The following is a 16905-nucleotide window of genomic DNA, read 5'->3' on the forward strand; positions in this document are numbered from 1 at the left end:
TCCTCTCAGGCTGTGGTTTTTCTGTCTATGTTTCCAGAGTCCTGTGCCTGAGCTAAACAAAAGCAGGAGGCTGCCGGGGCTGCCGGAGTTTGCAGAGACGCGGCGGAGAAGCGAGCCTGTGCTCTGCCTGCCGCCGCGGCTGGGGGAGAGCTGGCTTTGGCAACAGCCCACCCCCTTTGAGATCACTCTGGCCCGGAGTGGGGGTGGGGGGCAGCGGGGGGTGGGGGGGAAAGTTTGCATTGCAATCCCCCTGCCTTCCTCTCCTTTCTCCCGATCCATGCATATTTGCCAAAGGATTAAGCCACAGATTTAAGCGCCGGGAGCCCATTTCTGCCTTGCCAAGGACACCGGACTGAAAAACCAAAAGCCAGCTCTGATTTCTTTTCGCCAAGTGGGAAGGTGGTTTATTTTTCTTGCTTTTTGGAGTCAACACCCTTCCCCACCAAGCCCTTATCCCCACCCTCACCCCGCAACCCCTTCACGCCCCCCTCCCCTTCCCCACTCCCCATCCTCCCACCATCCTCTAAAGAGGCAAAGGGATTTTTTCCCCCTCCTTTTGGCGTTCTTTTTTCCCTCTTCCCTGTTTATCCTGAAAAGGATTCGAAGACAGCTCGAAGGATAAAAAGCCTTGGTGCTTCCCAGCAGCCGCGCCGAGGAGCAGAAGAGGAAGAGCCGGGGCTGCCTTTGCCTTGGGAGATGGACGAGCAGCCCAGGCTGATGCATTCCCATGCTGGGGTCGGGATGGCCGGACACCCCGGCCTGTCCCAGCACTTGCAGGATGGGGCCGGAGGGACCGAGGGGGAGGGCGGGAGGAAGCAGGACATTGGAGACATTTTACAGCAAATTATGACCATCACAGACCAGAGTTTGGATGAGGCGCAGGCCAGGTGAGATGGAGGCTTTTCTTTTCCTTTCTTGGGGTTTTTTGTTTTTCTGCCTCTCGCAGGAGGAAACAATGGGAACGGAATCACCACAGCGCTTTCTTTTAAAATGTTATTTCTTCTCCCTTTTTGGCGAGCAACTACATGGCGGAGGAGTAAAATTTAAAGGAGCGTTGCTATCGAAAGTGTAATCGTCCTTGCCGTAATGTGGCTGTGTACATTAATTCTATATACATATCTATGTCTATGTGTGTCTGTGTGTAGTGTGCCCGTGTGTGTGTGAAAATAGAGATATATATATATATATATATATATCCACAATCACACTGGGAGAGACGGCGAAAATGCTGCCAACTGATCCAAAAGCGGCCCTCGCACTTTTTACTGCTTTAAAAAGTGTCGAGAGCAGGATTGTCAAGTTGTGAACAGCACCCCATGCCTCCTCTTCGAGGGACCTCATTTTCTTACAAAATGAATGGTCCCAAGAACTCTTTTAGTGGCCACTTTTAGTGGACTCCTTGCCTACCTGATTCAGCGACGTGTGATTTTTCTCCCTTGATGGGGCACTCCGAAATTAATTTGTATCTTTTTCCTTGTAGCTTTCTCTCTCCCTAAAAAAAGAGAAAGAAAACAACAACAACAACCACAACCAGGGCACGTCTTTGTCACTCCCCGTCAGCATATTTTGCATTCATTCAATTCTGTACCCACTCCCCCCAAAGAAGAAAATGTATTTTTGCTTTTAGGCAGGTTTGTTAGTTTTAAGAGACTCAGATGTTTAGTTTAACTTTATTGTCTCTCAATTGGAGTCGGCTTACTAACCATTAGGTGACACAGACAGCTATGTATGGTCCTTTAAAAGGGGGTGGGGGACAAAAATCCAGCAGCATGCTTCTTATTCCATGCTTCCTTCAGGACCATTTAGAATGCAACTACATAGAAATGAAAGCGTGTGTGAATTTTATGTCGTTCAATATGGTAGGTCATGAAGATCTTCATTAAGGAAACATTATAAAGAAGCAGTGTGGCTTCCCAACTTAACCCTGGACCGGATCTATGGTTCTGCACTGTAGGATTATATAAAAATATACTCTTTCAAAGTAAAACCTAGGTTAAGTAGCAGCCCACTAACATTTTACCTGGAGCCTGCTCTGCAAAATATATATATATATATATATATGTCTCTGCAGTTAGCCAGCTTTGTTAAATCTGAGAAGTATTTCTTTCAAATCTTTTGAACATGTGCACACAATCCCATATACCACAAATGACTTATTTAGCTGGAGAAGATGCATTATGTGCATCTGTGTCTAGGGGAAAAAGGAATTTCAGTTGAGAAAATGAGAAGCAGCGAAAAGAAATCGTGAATGTTGTGAATTACAGCCCTAGTTTAGCTGCGAGCACATGCAACATGTAAACTGAAAAGTACGCGGCTTGCGTGTGCTTGACAACTTGGAAATATTTGAAGACTAGAACTGTTCTAATTTTTGTTTTTGATGTGGGAAAGTTTTTACTCGGTAGGCTTCTTGAGTTGTATTATCTGACAGAAAAGCTAAGAGATAGGCTCAGTAAGTAGATTTCCCATTGACAACACTCTTTTGAATTGGAAAGATTTCTCTAGTGTATTGTTTCAGAAAACTAGACTCAGACATACCAATAAACCGGCTTCGTAACAAGTTTGTAAAGTAGAAAGGGCCTGTGGGAATGGACAGACGCCACTTTTCTGATGTCAGGTCCCTCTCAGCTTCTGTGACCCAAAGCCAGCCCCAGCTTTTGGTGGAATCCCTTTTCAATGCTGATAGGGACCAGGAACAGTTTTAGAATAGAGGATGTTTTTCCTGTTCTTCCTCTCTAACCCCGGTTGTATGCTGTGGAACTGTAGTATTTCTATAAAGCCCCCTGGGAATTGTTATTAGCCCTTGGGCCTATGGACAAGAATAACATTAATTGAAGCTATTTTTAAAGAGGTAGAAAGAAGTCTTTGGTGTGCTAAAGAGGGTTCCCTCTCCCTTTCTCTCACCCCACACTGGGAACTGACCAGATGACCACCGGCTTTCCTTTGGGTTAAACAATGTAACTCTGCTCAACAAATAGTATGCTTTTTTTTTTAACTATCCCAGTAACACCTTAGTTTACCAAGTGGACAACTCATATTTTAGACACAATGTATACATTCATTTGTATACTCTTGAATGTTGAGCTTGCTACTCCATTGCTGTGTAGCACATAGAGCATGCTTCTGGTTTCTGTTCTTCCTGAAAATATGCCTATTTCTTAATTTTCAAAGGCATTAAAAAGACTCGCACGTTTTTTATGTGCAGGGCTTCCCTTTATCTTCGCATATTAGTGTTTGCTAATGAACAGAATTCCCCTAACTAATAGCTGATATGATCAGCATCTTGTTTCCAAAACAATCTCCTTCTGCTAAGTGATTCTACATAGTGAAATAAAGGGAGAGCTATTGTTTTCTTCCTGGAGTGCATTCTGAATACAAACACACACCCAAGAACTAGGTAAATCACTAACCTAAATGGCAGCATTGTATTTATTCCCCCCCCCCAAAAAAATGGGTGCAAGTTTCTAATTGTAAATAATTGAATTTCAACACCTGCAAATAAGCGAAGTGTGCACAAGAGGCATAATGTGAACATAGACGAATGAATTTATTCCCCATATGGGTATGTTTGCCCCTGGCAATGCATTTCCATACTCTTTAACTTGGGGACTGAAAATTTTATAAATTGACAGTTCTACTCAGAAGACCTTTCAAGCATCTTGTGTTTATGAGAATACAGGGGCATCTGCAGAATGAATTTGAACACATGGATGAATTAAATTTGAACACACACACACACACACAGACTGAGAGGCAGACAGCTCCTAGGTTGGTATGGTTTGCATAGATTAAAGAAAACTGTTAAACCGGTGCCTTTGGCTTTGCTGTATCCATTTCATTGAATAGGATTATTGGTTTAGAATTCCTTGTTGATTAAACCACTTAAACAAACAAACAAATAAAAACCAACAAACAAAACTCAGCCTGAAGGAGCCTAATGTAGGTTAGTTCTGTTCTATAGTTAAATCCCTGCTGCTCTCTGCTGCTAATTAACATGATTTCTTTTTTCTATGGCAAGACTCTGTGCTAAGTCATAAAATAATTGAAGCATGCCACAAGAGTTATGCTGGACATATAATTTTGGCTAAATGTCTGCATTTTTCTTTGCCTGTGTATTATCAGCAGTTTAATCTTGAAAGTCCACCTAAGCTATCGTGTTGTTGTTTCTTTCTTTCAGAAAACATGCTTTAAACTGCCACAGAATGAAGCCTGCCTTGTTTAATGTGTTGTGTGAAATCAAAGAAAAAACAGGTAGGAATGAGATTCCAACATTTAAGCATTTTCTTTGGCCAATTGCATCACTTAAAAACCAGCAGTTGCTAACTCATTATTATTAAAATCTCAGGATAAATGCACTATCAAAATGGAGCATATTATCCCAATAGGATACCCTAATCCTGCTTCCTTTAAAAGGAAGCATCAAGTTTCTTTGACAGTTATCCAGCATTCCTGGTTTATTCTTCTTAACTATTGCTACCCTATTTGAAATTGGGACGGAAAAGGAGATTCTGAAGGAATTTACAAAAACGGAGTCCTTGGGAGCAACGTGTAGGCCACTCACTCTCCTGAAAGACTGTATTTTGCTCCTTATTGAAAACCGCGACTTGTTTTGGAGTTGACCATGGGAGGCCGGATTGTTTGAAGTTTCCTTTCCTTTCTCCCCTCCTTGTAATCACACAAAGCCACAGACCGACCTTCCCAGGCGAGCGTGTTATCAACTACCTTCGTGGAAAGCGCTGCCTACAACCTTAGGTTCTCAGTATTTGGAGGTGCCCTGTGATTTTCTAGCAGGAAGGCGGCTTGCCTCGAGCAGTGTACGCCACGAGACCACTCGTTCTATTGTTTTCCTACTTTCTAGACCTTGTATCATGGACTAACACACTTATAACACGTCCCACGAGGGCATTTAAATTTTAAAGCAACAATTAAAAAATAGCACTCATCAATCAGAGGTGTTCTTGAACAACAGATGCTCGGGGAAGGACATTTAGCAACATCCTCTTGTTTGTTTATTTCCAGCCTTCATTTTACAGAGTGGGGATGGCTCTCCCTGCTAAGAAGAATGGGTGGGGAGGCAATCTGATAACGGGGCGCACACGAGGGGCAGGAGGTGGTGATATAAAAGCAGGAGCTGCCGCTGGGCTCTGTCCCGCTCGCTTCTGAGTGGTGCAAAGTACCTGACATCCCATTTCTTTCGTTCTTTTTTACAACAAGGAGGGTAACGGTCAATAATTCATCTCTAAAGCATAGAAGCAAGGGCATGACATGAATGAAAGTGGCAATAAATATAATTGCATGTCCAGTTGATCTACATTGATAGTTACACGTAAAGCAAAACAAAACAGAAACAGGCGGGTGGTGTTGGCGGGCATGCAGGGTGGCATTTTATTTGAGAGCTGGCTGTGGGTCACCTTAACACAAAAAAGGGAAGAAATCAATAGTTTCTAGATGTGACCATAGATTGGGTATGCAATTACGTGGGCCTTGACATATAGATGTATAATTAGTAAATCTCTCTTCTGTGGAATGCTACGTGGGCTGTGGATACAGCATCCCAGACAAAGCCACCTGAGCGGTGGTGTGGCGACCTCTCAGACCTCCAGGCTGCATTGCCTGAGCCTAACCTCATTGATGCCGAGCTGTGAATTGTTATTTTAGCGGGGAGGCACCTTTTTAAAGAGATTTATGGGTTGTGTAGATACACATATCCGAGGAGCCCTTTCAGTTGGTCACACTTCTTAGTTTGTTTGTTTTGTTTTCTTTCCTCTCAGCCCAGAGCAGGAAACCTAAGTGTGCTCCTATTTCCCCCCACCCTCTTCTCACCATCTCTCTTCCTTCTCGTTTTTTTTTTTTTCCTTTTTTGATCTCTGGTGCTTACTTACTTTGTGAATTTGGTTTGTTGCGATTTGCTTCCAAATGAGTATCAGTTCTTGCTGATATGGATTCATAAAAATGGTGAATCAAAATATAAAGGCAGAGGTGATCACCCAGGCAAATGAGTCGGCTTTTGAGGGCAGTGTATCAGATTTTTTTTTCTTTTTTACTGAAAGGAAGCCGGCTAGGCCACGTAACTGTGCACGGTGGCCCAGGTGCACCATCCCAAGCTCCTCATTAAAACCTCTGGAGGCGGTAGATCAAAGAGGGTTGCTGTGACAGGCATCCTGCTCAGGTGTGGGTTACGGGTTGGCGCGGTGTTCACACTGGCTGAAGTATGGTGATAGGAAGGGGGTGGGGGGGCCAAGAGAGCCTTTGGTCAGAATCATGTTCTGAAGGTGCACGTTAGGTAACATTTTCTCTTTCAAAATTTTTTGACAACATTTCATGTGTTTGCATTTAAAAATAATCTAAATCGGATATCGTATGCTGGCTCTAAAATAACATATTTTTAAAAAGTGTTTATCAAGTAATATAAATGAAAGCTGAATCAATGCCCCTGTGTGCAGAGGCACACACGTGCATTGTGCGTGCGCGCACACACACACACACGCAGTTTTGGATTGACGGTACACCAGGGTGAAAGTTGGAGGGGACATCCTAACCCACTACCCACTGCCCAGCCAATTCCAGAAAAAATAAGAGGGCCTCGCCCCCCCCCCCCCTTCTTTTTTCACTTTGTGTGTTGGAGGAGCAAGGGCACGAAGAAGCCTCCTTGGAACTCTGGGCGCTCTGTAGGAACTCTGTTCAGGGTGGGAGCTCACTGTGGGGTGTGTGTGGAAAAGAATTCCCTGAATTCTAGCACCCTCACTTCGTCACAACTCCCCGTTCTACATGCCAGCGTTTGAGGGGTCGAAGACTCACAACGGTGCCTCGTTAAAGTTGCTGGGGTGTTTTCCTTTAGATTGCAGAGCTCCTGAAAAGATTGCTGGAAAGATCGGTTCACCCACATGCCTTCATTGTTTGGGGACTTGAAGTCCTTTTCATGTGATGGGCATTCCTGACCGGGTGCAGGCACTGTGCAGGTTACTTGACTTGAGGTGGGCTTTGTTTGTTTGTTTGTTTTCTGACCCAGAGCTCACTACTTTCGCCTCAGCCTAGGTCATGATAAAAGGCAGGCAGGACTCTTGGAGGAACATAATGAGGTTGATGTGTTGCTTTTGCGATTTTCTTTCCCCCTTTTCTCTTTGGTTGATGATTTTTTTGGTGGGAAGACCCAGAAGGAAATAGGCAAACCAGTTAAGATTGTCCTACCGACCGTTTGGAACTTTAAAGTGTCATAGGCTCACACACCATGCAAAGTAGGCAGTGTCATCTAAATTACAGTTGATTGATAAGCGTTTAAGTCGGAAATCACTGGGGATAATGGGGCAAAAAAGGGGGGGAAATGAACAGAAGAACCCATGTGTTTTTTGCTTCTGAATGTGAGTAGGTTTTATTTTGATACTTTATTGCTTTTTAAATAAGTCTCAGCCTCCCCGCACCCCCAATGGGAACAAAATGTTTAAGCAGCAAATCTCAAACAGCAACACGAGAATTCTTCTCCAAACCTACAACTAAGTGCATCTCAGATGTGACTTTTGTCTACTTGCTCATTTTGGGCACACAGAAACTCAATAAAGGGTTTTTGAACACTTACTGCTACATTTTCTTTGTATTTATTTATTTAAAACAAACAGAAAAGGAAACCTTCCTAGTCTCTGACCGTAGAGTCATAGGTTGAGTTTCATGTGTGTGTTCATGTGGGTTGAAGAGGGAAAAGTCAAGCATAAATGCATTCCTGAAAAGCACTTTGAATTAATTTTTTAACCTGTATGTCATGATCACACAGTTTAAAAAAAACAGGTAAAGACAAAAAAAATTGAGTTCCATTTTCTAAGAATATTTATAGGTAGCAACCAATAGCTGTAATTGTTTGAGTAATTTTTAATTTTAGAATCTAATAGCTATTTAGGGTGCTTTGTAGCCCGTTTTCCTCTGCACTGAAGTTAACTCAAATCAAATCATTGGAGGAGGTTAAAAAATTATTTTTTGCTCCCCAAACATCCTTTTGTTCTCTCTCTTTCCCTTTCTCTCTGTGTTCAATTAACACCCCCATCACAGAACTATAGTGCTTCTTTTTTTTAAGTCTACTACTGTATTTCACTTTTGACACCCTCCCTTATTATTCTCTCCTGCCACATCTTTTTAATATAGCAATTATGTTATGGGACTTCCACTCCTCCCTGCCCCCCTTAAAGCCTTAACATAATAATCTGTGTTTGAGTTTGTGGGGTGTGTGTGTGTGTGTGTGTGTGTAAGTGTAAGCAGGTGGGGATAGGAGCCGAGCGTGCCAGGAGGCTGTGTAATGCAAGGAATTGCTCTGAGGGATTGGGCCTTGAGTACAGAACAGGAGTGAAATAACTGGATCATGGAGAGACACTCTGCTCAGATATTTTTTTTTTAGGGTTGAGGTGACCAGAGATACTTTTCACAGAAACTTACTTCCAGCAGGAAAAGAGGGGGTGAGGGAAACACCCACTTTCTCTTGCTGATGAGAGAATTCCAAGTATGTTGTCTTTTACATTTCTGTTTTCATGTTTGTTTATTTGTTGGCTAGTGAATGAGGAGGTGCAAATGAAGGGAAGCTACCAGCCAGTTCTACCTGAACACATCACACGCAGCACAATGTGTGAAGGCAAAAGTCATGTGATTAGCCGCACGTTCTTTATTGTAATCTGGATACAAGCTAGGGATTTACAATAATGATTCTCTGAGTGACACTGTACCAGATGAGTTTACAGCAAGCGAGAGGCGCCCCTTCTCTCTCTTCCGTATAATCTGGTTTCAAAGACAGGTTTAGAAAAACTCTGGCATTTGAGATGTAGGGAGGAGAGTGCAAAGAATAGTTTGAATGTAGCTAACAGAAATAGAGGAATGGGGGGCAGAGAGGCACACAGAGGGCAGTGATGTATCTGTGGTGGTTGGAAATGAGAAAGTTTTTAGTAAAACTGAGGAAAATGGGAAAGGATTTGTAGGAGGAAAAACCAAGAACGAAACTTCAATTTAAGTTGCTGTGGGGAGCTGGGTGCTTTGGGAGTAAGGGTGCCTGTTCAAGTTGGGGGGCAGGCTGATTGACTCTGGGCAGAAAGGGAGCAGTACTTGTGAGATGTTGAACTCGTTGCTGGGGCCTGTGCTTTCTACCTGGCGTTTGCCCATGCTTTCTGGTGATCTCCATAAACTTTTTGTTGTTAGTAAAATCATAAAAATACCACAGACAAATGAAAGCCTAGCTATTGAACAATTTCGATTTGAAAGCATTTAATTTTGAATTTAACTTTTTTTGTAACCCATGGGACATATAAATCCCACTTGGATTTTCCACCTCAGGAGTTTCTTGGGAAGCTTTTATCCCATGAATTATGTGCGTTGGTGTCAGGAAAGGGGCTTGTGTCTCATTGGAGACACATTGCTGTCTTGAGAGGTTGTGCATCTTGGAGGAATGAATGAGTAGTTTTAAGACTTTTCTCTCTGGGCTTTACAATGAAATGAGACTTAAAAGTATATTCGCTGTCCTTTGTGTGTTAATGAGAGGGTGTGCTGTTCAGCATTAGTAATACTCAAGGGAATAATTTTCTACTGCCCATGTCATCTGTGCAAACCACCACGGTCCATTGGGACATATATGTCCCACATGATATTGCTCAAAATTCTTCAAACTTAACAAGATATTGAAAATGCTCAATGATTCCACATGCATTAATTTCACAAGAAAGCATGATGTCTGCAAAATCTCACAAACAATAATTTGGTCACAAAAGCCTGGCTTCTTTGAGATGTGTGTTATTCTTAATTTGGTTTTTATACCTCTTTCGCTTGATGCTATTTTCTGTTGCACTTGGTGAAGTATATCTAAATGTACTTTTATTGATTTTCTTCCATTAGAGAATAGGAGGTTGTTTTTTTTTCACCTCAAAGCATGTATATGACAAAGGCAGCGGCCTAGGTTCTGTTACTAGGACCATTCCTAATTCATGTTCTTATAACCCTGAAAACACCTTGACCATTTGAATTGTCCTGTCAGCCTGAGTTCCAACCCCAATCCACTGCCATGCAGTAGACTCTGACTCCCAGTGACCCTACAGAACGTAGTAGAAATGCCTCTTAGGGGGTTTTGGACTGTACATCTTTCCTAGAGCAGACAGCCTCATCTTTTCCCTTTGGAGCAGTTGGTGGTTTTGAACGGCCAACCTTGTGTTAGAGTTTTGGAGAATTGGTATAGTCTGTTTAAGAAATGAGGGGGTAGAGAGGGTAGTCACGTGCCTTAATCCATGACTCTACTAGGGCTCCGTTCAGTCTAGGTTAGAATTATAATGCCACCCCTCTATGTCACTAAGTTGCTGTGGTGAAGTTTAAGGAGTGCAGAAATTGATAAATAAAATTAAGTGGAGGTTTAATGTGCTGTTTGCAGAGTGCTTTGAGCTTCCTTTGAGTAAACCATGTAATATGGGGTGTTTTGTGTCTGTGCTGTAATAAATAAGCCACTGTCTTTTTAATGATGCTTTACCCCAGAATTCATGTTTTTCCAGAAAAACACATCCCCCCTGCTTTATAATTAAGTGCTGGGAATATGAGTTTCCGTGCGTTGGGACTGACTCTATATGGCACCCAGCAGCCACGATGAAGTCAAGGGGGTAGTTGGTATCTTCCCATGAGGAGAGTGCTCTGGCCGCATTTTGCCCCATCTGCCTCCCTGAGACAGCACTTTGCAGTACATGGCAGAGTAATTCCCAGGAGGGAGGAAACAAGTACAGCCGTAGACTGTCATAAGATAATAAAACCTACCTCCTTTGATGGCAGAATAAGGTCAGTAGTGACTTACCAGAAGGTCTGACCTCTCACAGCTCTCTTTTAATTTCAATTATCAATGGAAATCAAGATGGAAATGGGTGGAAAAATGCATTCTTTTTGGTGTAAGCCACTGCTGCAACCATGTAGTCCACTGAAACGTGTGCCAGTGTGTGGTTCCTGGGGCGGGTGCACTGTACCCTGTGCCAGCTCTGGATCGGCCACCAAGAAGTGTAATACCACGGGCTAGTTACTCAAATCATTGTAGGAGAAGGTATAACAGTGGTTGTAAAGGAAATGGTCCTTGGCAGCACCTCTGCTGCTGCTTAGCTGTGTGACTTTATTCAAGTTGCTAAACTTCTCTGTTGCCTCATTTTCCTCATGCTTGTAATGGAGCTGATCCCAAGGGCTCAAGCAGAAAGCAAATGTTTTGAGAATGATGATGGCAACAAATGTACAAATGTGCTTGACGCAATAGATGTGTGTATGCATTGTGAAAAGAGTTGTACGAGCCCCCAACACAATGATTTAAAAATAAATAAATAATGGTAACTGAGAGTTTCTGTAAGGATTAAAGGAGGTAATACATATAAATTTCAGTACCTGGTCATACTTATACACAGACAATCCTGTTAGCTTTTATTATTTCTGGCCCTGTTTTCCTATCTGAAAATGAGAGGCGTGTACCACATGGTCCCTAAAGGGACAGCCAATCCCCCAAATCTGTGATTGTATGCCGAAAAGACACCCAAGTTACTGAATTTAAGATTTGCTTTCTTTTGTTTCTCTTGCCGTTGTTCTCATTTGAGAGTTCTCTAGACCCTGGCTCCAAGGCGGGACTGGCTCTGCCAGAAGAAGAGCAGACAGTGAGCTGGAGCAGAGACAGTCTAAGTTGCCCACAAAACAGACAGCGACTTTAAAATGTTTGAAGTACATGCAATGTGATGGTGTTTTCTAAGCATCAGCAACTGGAGAAGTGGAGATGTCGCGTAATCCTAGTTGAAAGCATTTTCTCTCTGAAAACACCTAGATGCATACATTTCACTCTGTGTTTTAGAGCAGTAAGAATAAAAGGAACTGAATTTAGTGTAATTGGACTTTTTCTATCTTCCGAATATATTCCTTATTTAGGAAGACAAGTATTTTTGTTTTAAGGACAGCATCAATGTATGTTTACTCCCTTTTTATAGTTTTATTGAGATATATATCATGCCCCATAAAGTTCACCCATTCAAGAAATGTATTTCCAAAGTTACACAATTATCACCACAATTTTAGAACACATTCAAAGGGAAACCCAAGACTTAGTGTGACCTAAGCCTATTTCCCCCCTTCATCTGGCCCCTGGCACCTGCTGATGTCCTTTTTTATATTTGCCTATTCTGGACATTGCACCTGAAAGAATCATGTAATCTGTAGTATATCTGTGTAAACTCACAGGGACAGTTCTATCCTGTCCTACGGGGTCACTGTGAGTTGGCATAGACATCGGGTTTGGGTTTTTGCGGCTGAGTATGTTTCGTTGTATGGATATACCACAGTGCATGTGTCCATTCGGCTTGTTTCTACGTTATGGCTATTGTAAATAATGCTGCTGTGAACAGTTCCACACAGGTGTTTGTATGAACATGTTTTCATTTTTCTTGACTAGATACCCTAGGAGTGAGATTTCTGGATAGTATGATCAATCGCTATATATTCCATTTAAGAAGCAGCCAAACTTTTCCTAGTAGCTTCAGTAAGGATGTTCTTAAGCCGTCCTGACAGTAGGTTGTGCCTTCATAATTCCCAATACCTATTTCCACCTCTTTATTCACTTAATGACTTTCCTTTTTCTCCACGTATAGGGCTCTAATATATATATATATATATATATAACCTTACTTTCTGTGGTCACTAGTGACTTTAAGAAGTATGCTTATAAGAGTTGTATGAGCCTCCATTAAAATGATTTTTAAAAAAAGAAGTATGCTTGGTCAAAGGAATGAATAATGACTTTCTAATGTTAGAATTTCAGTTGCCAGGTTCCTCGACAGGAAGACATTTTGGGAAAAAAAGATTACAAATTTTTAGAAGAGCAATTTCATATACCGTATATACTCCAGTATAAGCCAACCTGAATATCAGCCGAGGCACCTAATTTTACCACAAAAACTGCATTAAAAGTGTGCTGAAAAACTCGGCTTATACCTGAGTATATATAGTAATTATGCATGGACATTGGCTCAAGCTAACCTAGGTTCAAACCTTACCATATTGCACGACCTAGCTAAACCTTTTGACTGGACAGCACTTCAGTATCCACACATTAGGTCATTGAAAATACCTACTGTGTTTGTTTGCTTGAAGAATTAAAAGACAATCATTCAAAACACATAAGTCAGTGAGTTTGCCCAATAAATGGCAACCACTGTTGTTTTTCTGAAACCACACTGAAGAATGCTACCTCCTTTCCCCCACCCCTTATCAATTTGCTGTCTGCTTATGTTAGGTTTTCTCCCTGTTTTACCAGAGTTTTGGGGGTCCTCTAAGTGCTCCTATGCTAAACAGTTAACTAACTACATGAAAGAAAAAAAAAAACGGTCTTGGGCAAAGGTCACATTGCAGGTATCCCCTACACTCCTATATCCCACCAAACTAGAGATTCCTAAAAAATCATGCTCTTCCCTGAACACATATGTTATTTTAAATGTTACATTTTAAAATACCTTAGTGTTCCCACTGCAAGGAAAAAGTACCAGGTGAAATTTGTTTTTATAGTATAGGCTATGTAACCTAGTATGTCAACATGATCATTTCAACATGTAACCAACATAAAATCATATTGAGATATTTTACATTCTTTTTTGTTTGGTTTTTGTACCAAGTCTCTGAAAATTCATCGTGGATTTTATATTTACACATCTCAGCCTCAATATGGACTAGTTGCCCCGCATGTTCACATGTGGCTGGTGTCTACCAAGTTGAACATCCCAAACAATGGATATTCTGGTATAAATCTTTGTTTGATTCCCCCCAACCCCCACCCCCCTTTTTGGGGTCATGTTTTCACAGTCTGAAGAGGATATGTGGCTACTCCTGACTTGGACTTGGTCTAGTGCTTCTGTGTAAGTTGAAAATGTTTCCTGGTGGATAGTTAAAAAATAAAGCATTTCTAAGGAGGATTGGTGGCACAGTGGGCTATAGCCAGTTGGAAACAGTGGTTCAAACCTACCAGCAGCCCCATGGGAGAAAGATGAGGCTGTTTGCTCCTATAAAGATTTAAAGCCTTAGAAAGTCAAAGGGACAGTCTACTTGGTCTCATGTAGAGTTGCCCTAAGTTGAGAATCAACTCAAAGGGAGTGAACTGGGAGTTAGAAGGCATCTCTTAAGGGATCCTGGTGGCACACTGAACTAGGTGTGGGACTGCCAAGCCCCATGGTCCAAACGTAACCAATGACAACGGGGGAGAAAGATGAGGCTATCTATGTACTCTTGTAAAGGTATAGTCTAGGAAACCTTGAAGAGCATTTCTCCCATCTATAGGTTTGTTGGTGCCCGGGTGTGTCATGCACTAGACTGCTAACAGCGTCGTCAGCAGTTTGAAACCACCAGCTACTCCATAGGAGAAAGATGGGCCTTCCTACTCTCACAAAGAGTTACAGTCGCGGAAGCTACCTGGTTCTATAAGGTTGCTATGGGCTGGCATCCACTTGATTGTGGTGAATTTGGTTTTGGTATGGTAAGACTGATAGGAGACAGAATCTGTCTTTGATTTGTTGGTCTTAAAGTTGGGTTTTGGTTTGGAAGGCATCTCTTAAGGAGTCCTGATGGTTGCAATGGGTTAAGTGCTTGGCTCTTAACTGAAGGGTCAGAGGTTCAAATCCATCAGCTGCTCGCTCCATTGGGAAAAGAATTGGCCATCTTGAAGATTTCAGCCTGGGAAGCCCTGTGGGACAATTCTGTTCATCCAAAGAGGGCCCCTATGATTTGGAATAAACAAGACTACCAGGCTTCTCTTCTGGCAGAACCATGCTATTACATCCTCCTGAAGTTGCTGCTGGGAGCCGGGATAGGAGGGCTCCCACCATCTCCTGCCCCTCTTCATTTCTTTCTTTCCCTGACTCATCATCTTAACCTTAACAACATTGGAACTATTGCCTGAAATAGAATTAGTGGGTGGATGCGGCCTCCTTGTCTTATCCCGCGAGAGACAATGGAACGATTGCAGGTGTTATCGATAAAGTTTGCTGGACATGGAGATAGGGGCCCCAAGGTTTAACCGCTTGGCCTCAATCTTCCCCATCTGTGGAATGGATGGCTCTTGACAGCCACTAATCTGACCCCACATTCCAGGATCAAGTATTCCAAGATCCTTGCTGCCAGTGCCATGGCTCATAGGAGGGAAGGCAGGTGGAACATTTACAAAGGAAAATTCTTTTTCCATTATGGCCGTTCTAATTTATCCTGTGAGTCTTCCTATCTTCTAGCTGGTCATGTAAAACTGGTTATGGCAGTCTTGAAGATAGATCCATCAATCACGTTGAATTGGAGAAGGCAAAAAGAAAGCAAAATGAATCAGGGACTGTTTTTGTTCCTTTTAATTGAAGTGTTCAACATCACATTGAGGCCAGTTGGAGTTCAGTTGTCATGTAATCCACCACACGCACCGGTGCTTGCCTGAAACCAAATGTTTCATTGCTGTGTCTTTGGGCCCATTGGACTCTGGACTAGAAATCGCTTTTGGAAAATGCAGAGGTTAGAGTAGCAGGATCGAAAGTGCTGGCTGCCTTTGTGAGTGCCTAGGGAGTAGCTGAGAAGTTAAGAAAATTTGGGTTGCTTGCTTGGTAACATTTGCCTCTGCTCAAATATCGACCTAGTCTCTGTGTCTCACCTCCCTGTCAGCGGATTTCTGGAAACTTAAAAGACGGGAGGATATTTCGGAAAGAAGTCTAAGTTTCCCTAAGAAAGTGGGAAAAGGACTTGTGGTAGAAAAGTTATTTGTCTTGTGCATCAAGCCAGGGTTGAGTCTGCCAGTAGATCAAAGGAATACATTTACCTAATGGCCTTTGCTGGTGGGTTATGTGTCTTGGGGTGGGGGTGGGGGTGGTCTCCAGTCGTTTATTTCTTCTGAGGGGGTTTAGGTGATGTGAGACCCCCGCCCCCCCCCCAGTGTTGTCACTATAAGAAAATTCTCCTTATAATGACCATTGTTAATAGAATTGAAACTTTGGGTTTATCTTTTGCCCTGAACAAAGTCTCCCAGCCACCCTAATGGACGAGGCCAGCCTACACGCATTCTGAAAGCCCTCTGTGGCTTGCTCGGTGTGGACGTTAATTCCTCGCTACGGAATTAGCATGCAAAGGCTCTCGGCCCTACACCCGGCTCACATTAATAACCATTTAAAAACAAAGCGCCAGCCACCCAGCGCAGCCTTTCTTTGTGTGGCTCCCTGAACTGGGTGCCTGTAATCCCTAACCCCTCCTGAGGGAGAGCCTGGGTGGGTGCCGGTGGGTGGTGGGGCAGGACGCAGTACCCCGCATAAAGGCTGGCAGGGCGAGCTTGTCGCGTGAGGAATACATTAAGGCGGCTTGGTCGCGAGGCCAATTAAGGGGGAGAGGGGGCGGCGGTGGGGGGAGAGCTTCATAAAAAAGATGAGCGCCTGATCGCGACGACTCGGTGGAGAAGTGAAACCGGAGTCGGCTGGATGGAGTTTGGAAGTGGGTGCATCGCACAATTGAAACTTTTGCAACTAAAACCAAACCAAAATAAATACTCCCACCCCACCAAAAAAACAAAATAAAACCCCCAACCCACCCCCGTTAAAGAACAGTGGCGCGAGCCACATGGTGTGCTGCTAAGAAGGGAGACCCCTTTCAGACAGCGTAATGCCACCGGGTACCGGGCCGGGTCTGGCCGCTGGATCCCGCATAATTAGCCGGGGCTGCCACGAAGCTGCCCCCAAAGCTGTTGGCTTCTCCACCGACCCGCCAGCTGCAACCGGCCTCTACCCGGGCGGGGGCAGAGGGACCTGGGCGAGCGTGGCTCGAACCCTCGGCGCTGGCCGCGCGCAGCCGGAGTGGGCTTGGCAGTTCCCCATCACATCCTTTCTCTTTTCCTCCTGTAGCTGGACACCCCAGTCCGGCACTGGCGTTCCGTGCTGGCCC

The 16905-nt window shown here is 43.3% G+C and overlaps 1 protein-coding gene across 4 annotated transcripts in view; it reads left to right on the top strand.

The window, feature by feature from the left end:
* Positions 1–35: 35 nt before the first annotated feature.
* Positions 36–16905, top strand: part of PBX1 (PBX homeobox 1) — a 322139-nt gene continuing 305269 nt past the window's right edge. Inside the window, exons 1-2 of one of the 4 annotated variants that reach the window (XM_075564295.1) lie at positions 36–887; positions 4175–4248. In XM_075564295.1, the coding sequence (XP_075420410.1) occupies positions 697–887; positions 4175–4248 (265 nt within the window). In that variant the 5' untranslated portion in view covers positions 36–696. The remainder of the gene's footprint in view (positions 888–4174; positions 4249–16905) is intronic. The other 3 variants (XM_075564285.1, XM_075564309.1, XM_075564301.1) reach the window with 3 other exon arrangements.

This window comes from Tenrec ecaudatus, chromosome 1 (assembly GCF_050624435.1).
Source record: "Tenrec ecaudatus isolate mTenEca1 chromosome 1, mTenEca1.hap1, whole genome shotgun sequence".
NCBI lineage: Eukaryota > Metazoa > Chordata > Mammalia > Afrosoricida > Tenrecidae > Tenrec > Tenrec ecaudatus.